The sequence below is a fragment of the Manis pentadactyla genome, chromosome 13 (genome assembly GCF_030020395.1).
Source record: "Manis pentadactyla isolate mManPen7 chromosome 13, mManPen7.hap1, whole genome shotgun sequence".
Taxonomy (NCBI): domain Eukaryota; kingdom Metazoa; phylum Chordata; class Mammalia; order Pholidota; family Manidae; genus Manis; species Manis pentadactyla.
The window spans coordinates 36547555-36556605 of record NC_080031.1 but is presented as its reverse complement, the minus strand read 5'-3'; the positions used below and the strand labels follow the sequence as shown (position 1 = coordinate 36556605).

Here is a 9051-nt window from a genome sequence, read left to right as displayed (position 1 = left end):
TATAAAGTCTTGGAAAGCAGAGCCAACTTTTCAGAGAAGAAAGTCCAGTACTATCAGCCTCAATTCAAGACTGGAACATATTTGGAGAGGTACATTTGGAGGAAGAGATTGGACACTAGCAGTTCATCCCAAGTCAAGGGAAACATCTCTAATCTGCAGCAACTAAAAGGCGAGAGCAGGTGAAGCAATGCGCCAGTACTGGGAAGAGGCTGTGCCTTCTTGGAGAACAAGAGTAATCCAAGGTAAGACTCAATCAGTACTCAGATTATCTAGCAAAACTTGGAGGGATTGAGTAGAAGTTAACAGATAAATAAATGGAGGATGATGACAAAGCTCTCACTTTCTGGGAAAAAAAGGGAGGGTAGGATCATAATTTCGAGTAAGTGTCCTTTTCAGGAATATAAAGGTTTACTATAGTGGTATTATAAATTACAAATATCTCCCAATTTAGGATCTCTTATCAATAAGCATTTCTCTCTTTCTTCTATGCCCTATCTAACTTCCATTAAGCGTCAGTCATAAGGCTCATGTCAGGAAGAGGAAACAAAGTCCATTGCAGAAGTGGGGTACTAATTCTATTAGGAGGAGTCTCAGGTACAGAAAAGTAGGCATCAAGAGAAGAATCTGCCTTTCAATTTGGGGCCATTTTGAGAAAACTGAGACAGAAAAGTGAGAGAGGCAGCTGTTAAGGCCTTGTTTCTCCTCTCCACACAGACTTAGAAGTTAAAAGGAAGGGAATGGTGCTTCCTAACATTTAAATAGCTTTGTTGAAACCTAAGGTTTAGGGCTAGATGGCAACCTCTCCCCCTGGAATGTATTAGAGCAGGCTACTAGACCTCAGAAGAAAATCTTCTTCAAGGCAGCACCTGACAAGAAACAAGACTAGCAAAGCTGAGGTGGCAGCAGTGGTGATTAGGCAGGTGATCCTGACCTGGAACCCATGCCTTTCCAAGTAGGTCCGAGGCATGCCAGACACCTAGTAGGTCCATGGCGCACCAGACACCCAGAAGTCCCTTCATATACAAGAAGGGGACAAGGTCTGAGAGTACTGCTGAGCCTAGGATGGCAGGGGGACGGGATGTAGAGATTCCTGCGGATGACGACTTTGAGACTGGGGACAAAGTTCAGGGTCTAAGCCTGCAGGGGTGAATGTCAGCACACAAGCTGGATAGGACAATAGTACCTCACACTAGGGAGCAGTACCCATCAGCTGCTTTTCACTGGGGTTCAGCTAGCATCCACTAGAATTCATATGAATCTGAAGTTCCCCATTTCCCCAACTGTCACAAAATCATGTCAACCACATCCTTTCCCCACACACGTGTTGTTTTAGAGGATTACAGTCAGGGAAAGAGGAAGTCTGAGACACCAGGTTATGAACTAAAGAGCCTGAACAAAGCTGAAAGGATTGCTAAATTATTGTACTGGATTCACTTTAGTGGGGTCTACTAAAATGAATACACTTCTCTTTTATCAAGTAAAGTTGATTTGTGAAGAATGTCATATGAGTGATAGAATTAAAAAAACTAATTTCTCTGAGCATTTGAGGGTAATAGAATGAATAATTTTGTAATCCTGCTATATTATAGATTAGATTGATAAGGAAATAGTCTCCAAAAAAGCCAATTAACAAGAAAACTCTTTTATTGATAGAAAAGCAAAACAAATTTTCCATGAATTCTAATATCTGTTTTATTCTGTCTGATATACTTAAGTTCAAAAAATCAGTTTTTCTGTTACTATGCTTGTCATCACTATTGTTGCTCTCTGTAGAAACAACCCAATGAAATCATAAGTGTCCATGCCTCAAACAGGTAGGACCACCTTGGTAAGACATTGTTCCTAATTAAAGTTAATTAAATTTTTATTCTTAGCTAAGCATTCCTACATGATACCAGTTGTATTATTAGATTGGAGACATTAATAAGTATTGGTGTCAAGTCATCAAGCTGTTTATCAAATGCTATCAAATAAATAAAAAACCAAATCAGAATCACATTTATGTCTCATCCAATGATTAAATATCCCTCTGTAGATAGGTTAACTCATTCTAATGTGAACTAAAACATCTATGAACCACAACCACTAGTTGCAAAAAAGGATAGCCCAGAAAAGTGGTTTTTCAGAATCATATTCAAAGTCCAAAATTCACATGGAAATGGACCTAAGAAGCCTGATCAGATTAGATTAAAGTTTCTGGCTCTAATTTAACCTATAGCTTCCACATAATATCAGCTAGCAATTGCTCACCTGTCACCCAAAGAGAAGTATTTAAATCATATGTTTGCACAATGGCAAAAAAAATGGAATTTTAACCATTGTTTAATTAGTTCAATTAATATAGAAAATGGTGCAAAAATCAGTTACCAAAGTTTTTAAAGCTAATTTATCTATATTAAAAAATAACTAATCAAACTAAACAGATATTTTAGTCATATTTTCATTTTACCTTTAGCTATGCAGATATAAGGTCTATCTTCACACAACATGTAAATTGAAAATAAAAAAAATCAAGCATAATCCAGTTTTGTGGTCTAGATAGCCTTAAACTTCTAGATATTTTTGCTTTCCATCAGATATTTAGACCACATAGACATGGTCATAAGTTCATTACCATTGCTACATTTACATTTCAGTCATTAGCTAGGAAAGAAAGCTTACCTAATTACCAATTCCCCAAGCCAACTAGGACTCTCCCTTTCATTAAATACAGAGACAGTCATTCAGATTTAATCCCAAAGAATAAGTGCATGCATATACCTGACTTCTCAGTATCCTCTGCAGAAGAGGATGGAACAGCTATTTGGTTTCCATCTCATTCTTGTAATGACAGAAAAGAGAATACAAAAAGTCCAGTGTAAATTTGTACAAAATGTATGTGTATATAAATACATATCTATGGGTGTATATAAATTCTAAGGAAGATTATATCCATCTATATCTTTAACATTCAGAGTCCCATACAATTGACAAAATGGTATTCTCTGCCCAGTTTTTAAAAAACAGTAAGAATCAAGCATGCCACCTTATTAATACTGAATAGCAAGTGCAGAAGTTGGAACTGTAACTATAGGGATTTGAAGCAATTAGTTTGACGGGACATCAGTGAATAAAATCCTTAAAATAAATTTAGTTTTTTCCAGATTGCCTTTTTTCATATAAATGAAATCCAAAATGCCTCATTGGCTGCATCCCAAACTCCTGAGACTGTCAGTTGAGCTCTATAAGAAATAATGCTTTACAGGGTTGTGTGAATTGCTTGGGTATGTGCTTATTGCAGTAATTTGGTGTGAGGATTGATATTACTAGAATTTCATGTACTTTTCTATCTCATAAAAGCTTTCAAGTGACACAACCAGAAACTTAGAGTTCCAAGTATATTAAACGCAGCATGAGACTTGACTCACAAACTGCATCATCTTTACACAGAGGACTATAAAAATAGCAAACCATAGTCAATTAATGAAGAAAGGCTTATATATTTAAAGGTGCACAATAAAAACATTTTACGGATGTGGGCCCATGTTTAGAGGTATCATGATCATTTTTAAAAACAATATACATAATTCTTTTTTTCTCCTGTCTTCTCTATTCTTTGGGAGAAAAATTATATAGGACAATTTCATAATTACTCCTAGAGTGTACAGGTTGCTCCTTGAATGGGGGTTATTATTGCATGCCTTAAATGCACTGTGATTCATAAGGCAAGAATCTATGAGTAACTTCAGCACCAAGGAAATGGAATCATCATCCAGCACTGCTGACAACAGAACATCTTATTGCCTTAGTAAAATGGGAAATTATTCACTGTAAAAAGTGCACCAAATAAGGAGAGAAAGTAATATCCACGCACTTACTGGAGCTCATTGGAAATGAGAAGGCGCCCTTCTGAGTCCCTGATTCTATTCAGATTTCAAGTTCAAAAGTCATTCTGTAATAAGGTATTAAAGAGCTACAGCTGGATGAGGGTGAGCTACAAAACTTAATGGTCTTTCTTCTTCACAGTGCCTTAGTCATTCTGATGTACAATGCAGAGCTCTGATGCACTAAAGGATTCCCTAGTGGCGTGAGGGAGTTAATGCACTCTTTTACCTATTACTAGAAGTGACTAAGGCACTGGAGAGAATCTGGTTCATTGTTTAATATTGTACCCAAAGATTATACCTGGTCTTCCTAATATTACAACATGGCATGTTTAAATGATGATCCTCTGTGCTTCAGTAAAGGACTTGAGTGAAAATCTAATGGGTGATTAAAATGAAGCTTATTGGATTATTTTTATAAATGAATAGATCGAGCTTGGACAATCTAAGAGATGACCTAAAACCTCAGAGGTAATGTTTTCTCTGGATAAGAGCATGTATGCCCGGAGCTAAGACAGAGAATTTAGAATTACTAGTTCCTTGGGAGAGGAATGCACTTAGTTCAGGGCACTGTTTTGCCTTACGCCCTGCAGGTTAGCAAGGACTCTTTCAGCTGAGCTTTTTGTAGGACATTCTCATACATACATTTTTCAAATGTTTGAATAACTGTCAAATAATTGGTTGCCAAGAAAGGCTGCCACTGCATCTATATTAAGATTGTAATATGTTTCTGGCCCCTTCTATCATCAATCCAAGGGAAACAAAGTGGTGAATTCCATTTCTAACATAGATGGCCTTGTCTCACATTAGGAGAGAGAACAAAAATATTGACCTTCTTCTCTCACTTTTTTTTCTCAGTCTTTCTTCATGTATTCACTAAAGTTAGGTAAGCCAGACTGAGAAAGAGAAAGAGCCCTTCCTTTGCTGAATCTCAGGTGCAGGCATGGATTTCTACTAAACATTTTTTATACAAGTAATTACTGGGTTTCACTTCTCTTGAAATTCGCATGTCCTGTCATCCAAATTGCCCAGCGTCCCCACCAGTCTCACCCCCAAACACATACACTACAAGCAAGCACACACATCACTGCCTCCAGGTGGTAACTGCATGCAGGGAGGACTACAGGCACTGTTTAAATATTAACCATGTTTTAATAGATGGCATTCCGGCACATCCATTATTTGTCTGTTTTTTGTTGTGGTTGTTTCATTATTCACAAAAGAAAAAAGAAAACATATGTGTCATCTTTTTATAACAGTCTACTACAGAGTAAGGTACAAAAGAACACTTCTAGAAACAGAAAAAGCCAGGCCTGCACCACTGAACTCCTCATCCAGTGGTAACCATTATATCAACAGCTGAAAATTAAGAACAAGAATATACAGTTTAGAAGACGAGTACAGAACTATTGTTTGCTTCTGTATTTGGTACCAATATAATATATAACAAAGGTGCACTTGTTCTAAAAATTAAACAGAAACATTCTGGTTGGTTAGATACTGCATTTCAGGACTGCACATTACCTAATACTTTTTTTTTTTTTTACAAAAAAAAAGGTAACTTATGCAATGTTTAATAATAAGAAAACCAACAGTACACGCAAACCTGATTGTAGAAAAAGAAGAAAGAAAGCAACAAAAAGCTAGAATAGTCACTTTCCAAAATAGCCCCTCCTCTGCCTGCACAACCAAAAGAGCCAGTTCGGTGAGGCAATTTCAGCACCAGACCTGGCTGGATATCTCCCGGGTCCCTGTGAATCCTGAAAATGCCCGGAATCAAAGGTGTACAGGAGGGGGCGGGGCAGGGAGCTAAAGCAGATTAGTTTTTTAAATTTATTTAAAGATTTTCAATGTACTTATGCTCGGCCAGCGAGGGAAATTTCTAAAAGTAAATTAAAATACCTGGTCCTAGAAAAGGGAATGACTAAGAGGTGAGGAGAGGGCTGACTGGAGAGCGGTACCTGCCTACACGCTTTCCCGGGACCATCTCGAAGGTCTCTTACAGTCTTGGTGCTAATGCAGACGTTTTCTGTATCCTGTGCTACTGCCTGAGCCCGGCCGAGCGTGGGAAGGAGGACGGAAGGGAGAGCTGAAGGAAAGGTGACAGCTCGGGGCGGAGACGCAGGTGGGTCCCTGGACCTCGACTTGGCGGCTATGTACAACACGCCGGGCCCCCTCCCTCCAGGTCCCCGGGGGTCAGTGCCTTTGAGTATTTGGTAGCTTGTGCGGTTTCTCCTCCTGATTGTGGGGGGTGCAGGGTGGAGAGAGAAGACGCGTCCTTCATTGACGAGACATTATGTGATTTGTCATGCGCTTGAATTGTGTTATTAGTATTATAATAATTACTATAAATATGAAGAATAAAGTATTATCAGCGTTATTTCTTCTTCCGAGACTTTCCTTGCCCAATATTTACAAATACCGCACAGTGCCTCGGCGGAGGAGAAACAGTAAGGGGAGGGCGGATAAGGAAAGAATGAAGAGGAAAGAGGCCAGAGGAAAGGGGAAAAGGAAGGCCGGAGGGCGGACAGGCGAGGATGGCAAAGACGCTCGAAACGAGGGAGGGCTGAGACGATCAGGACAGTACCACCGTCTGCAAGAGGCCCTCGCCAGCTTGGTCCAAACAGGAGGAGGCTGCGCGTGCTCCTCGTGGACCGGGGGCAGGTGGAGGAGGTGGAGGAGCACAGGGGCCCTGGCACAGGAGGCCAGGGGGCGGAGAGGAGGCGCCGGCGCCGGACGGGGCCCGGAGGGCCAAGTCCCGGGGCTGCCTCTCCAGACGGGTCTCTTTCGCGTGGGCTGGAGCCTGGCCGCCGGCTGGGGGCAGCGCCCCGCCGCCCCGGTTGCCGCTGCAGTGATCCCGCTCGTACTCCTCCTGAGCCCGCTGCATCTTCCGCTTCTTCATCCTACGCTTGTGGATGTGGAAGGTGGAGAGGGACAGCACGATGAGGCAGAAAATGAGGGTGACCAGGACGATCAGCACCAGCGTGGAGGAGAAGGACTGGAAGAGCTGCTGTCCCACCTGCGTGATGCAGGTGCCGCCGCCGCCGCCGCCGCCTGCGCCCGGGCCACGGGCGCTCACGTTGCCGCTGCCGCCGGCGGTGGGGGAAGCAAAGGTCCGGTTGAGGAGACACGGCGGCAGAGCCAGCCTCAGCTCCTTGGGCGCCCTGGCACTCATCGGCGCTGGGCTCGTCGGGTTTGAGTCCACGAGACTGACTCTCTTGGGCGCACCGTTCCCACGAGCCAAGAGGACGGGGCCCACGCCACCCAAAACTCCTCCTTGGGGTGGGAGGGGATGCGCGCGCCAGCGAAGGACCGAGGGAGCGACTGCGGGGAAGCAAGCCGGCCAGAGAGCCAGAGGTGCCCCGGAGATCCTCTCCGGCCCCGCGTCGAACGCGTGTCCGCGAGCCCTCTTCCTTTGCCCGGGCACCAGGCTGCAAAGAGAACAGGCTGAGTTAGGATGCCGGCCGCCGCCAGCGGGTGCGGAGGGCCGGCAGGACTGGCGGTCACTGCAGAGCGGCCCTCCGCGCCCGCGGCTCCAGCCGGGCGCTGCCGGTCTCCGCCGCCGCGCGCGGACCCCGGGCCTCCCACCCCGGGCCCACCAGGGCCGCCAGTTTCCCTCTGCCGCTCGCGTGGATGGGGTCCGCGTCGGCACCGCGGAGATGCAGATTACTCAGCAGATAAAGCAGCCTCCCCGAGCCTCCGCAACTTTGTAATTGCAACAGACGCGCAGCCGCCTCGGAGCACGGCCCCTGCCTTCCTGCACGCCGGCGCTCCGCTCCCTGCGCCCTCTCGGTAGCTGGGCTCGCCTGAATCCTACCCTTCCCAGCACCCACCCCGGGCCGCCGCGCGGGCTCCCGGTGCGCAGTCCTCCTTCCCTTCCCTCTCCAGATCCAGCCCCTCCTTGGCCGCCGTCAGCTCTCTTCGGTCCCATTCCCAAGGGGGTGCCCCCTGGCACCACATCCCACAACGCCTCTGTCTGCGGCGGGGGCTGACGCGCAGGATCGCGCTACATCCTTTCTCTAGCGTTTTCCTTAGTACCCCCCACCCCCACCAAAAAAAAAAAAAACAGCAAATGAAACACCTTTCGCAGCTAAAGCACAACCTTGCAAACGCCCCTTCTCCCCCTCTCCTTGTGTCCCCCACTTAACAGTATCCTATTTCCTCCTGGGGGCTGGAAATGGAAAGGAGAAGTGTTCCCGCCTGCAAAGTTTGGGGAATGGACCTTCTCTCCGGCCTTCTCAGAACCAGCGCAAGGGCCCTGAGGCTCTTTCCAGGGACCAGGTAGCCCCACGGCGCGCAGGAGAGCCCCCTTGCCGCCCTCGAGAGGCAGCTGCAAACTGTTGCACTGCGGAGCAGCAGCGAGGAGGCGCACAAGCCCGGCGGGGGCAGGGGCTGGGGCTGAAGCTGCGGCCAGGGGTGCCTACGCAGGCAGCCAGGGCTGCTCTACCCGCTTGCGCCCAGCCACCCGGCCGCCCGAAGGAGCAGCACCGCGTCCCTTACCTGGGCCGCCAGCTGACTGCAGGGAGGGAGACCGGCCGCGCGGCTGCAGTGGCGGCTGCAGAAGGCGCGGAGTGAAGGGGCCAGAGACCAAGCCGCGCCGCCGCTGCCGCCGCTGCCGCCGCTGCCGCTTCGGGGAGCTCAGCTCGCAGCCTATTGCCAGAGAGGCCGGTGACGTCAGGCAGCCACCGCCAGGGCTCCAAGCCACCCTTCAGGCCCCCACCTCACCCTCAAACTCCAACACCACGTCCTGGCGGAGCGAGCCTCTGCCACACGCGTTGCCAGGTCCCTGCCTTCCCCTTGTCCAGGAGCTTCGAGGAGCACCCCACCCCCACCCCGTGAGCACCCACTTCCGCTCTCCTGTGCCTAGGAAGGATTGAAGGTTCAGTTGTCTGGCTGCCCAATTCTTCACCCTCAGCCCTTTCCCACATGGTCCCAAGAACGCATTTTTACACCCTAGAGATACGTCTCCCTTCGGGGCACACATTAGATTTTTCTCCCTCTTGTCCCGCTCCCAGGTCCTGTCTATGTTGGTCTGGTTCTGAGTCAGAACCAGAAGGAGGGAGGGGCACTTCTAAACCCAAGTGTGGCAGAACCTGAAATACAAACCTGAACATGTATTCAACACCAAACAGTTCAGAATAACTGTTTTCCTCTCCAGAGGAGTCTCCAAGTGATCTTTCACTCGACC

At 46.7% G+C, this 9051-nt stretch overlaps 1 protein-coding gene across 3 annotated transcripts; it reads right to left on the bottom strand.

Annotated features, from left to right (window-relative positions):
* Nucleotides 1–1698: 1698 nt before the first annotated feature.
* C13H11orf87 (chromosome 13 C11orf87 homolog) lies at nucleotides 1699–8492 on the bottom strand. 3 transcript variants are annotated; one of them, XM_036895709.2, is made up of 2 exons: nucleotides 8364–8492; nucleotides 1699–7294 (listed from the first exon to the last, which is right to left on the bottom strand). In XM_036895709.2, exon 2 carries the CDS (start codon nucleotides 7036–7038, stop codon nucleotides 6439–6441), a length of 600 nt encoding a protein of 199 aa, XP_036751604.2. In that variant the 5' UTR covers nucleotides 7039–7294; nucleotides 8364–8492; the 3' UTR covers nucleotides 1699–6438. The 3 variants fall into 3 exon arrangements, with proteins under 3 accessions (XP_036751604.2, XP_036751605.2, XP_036751603.2); XM_036895710.2 differs by lacking the exon at nucleotides 8364–8492 and adding an exon at nucleotides 8086–8206; XM_036895708.2 differs by lacking the exon at nucleotides 8364–8492 and adding an exon at nucleotides 7697–7888.
* Between the last annotated feature and the right edge of the window lie 559 nt (nucleotides 8493–9051).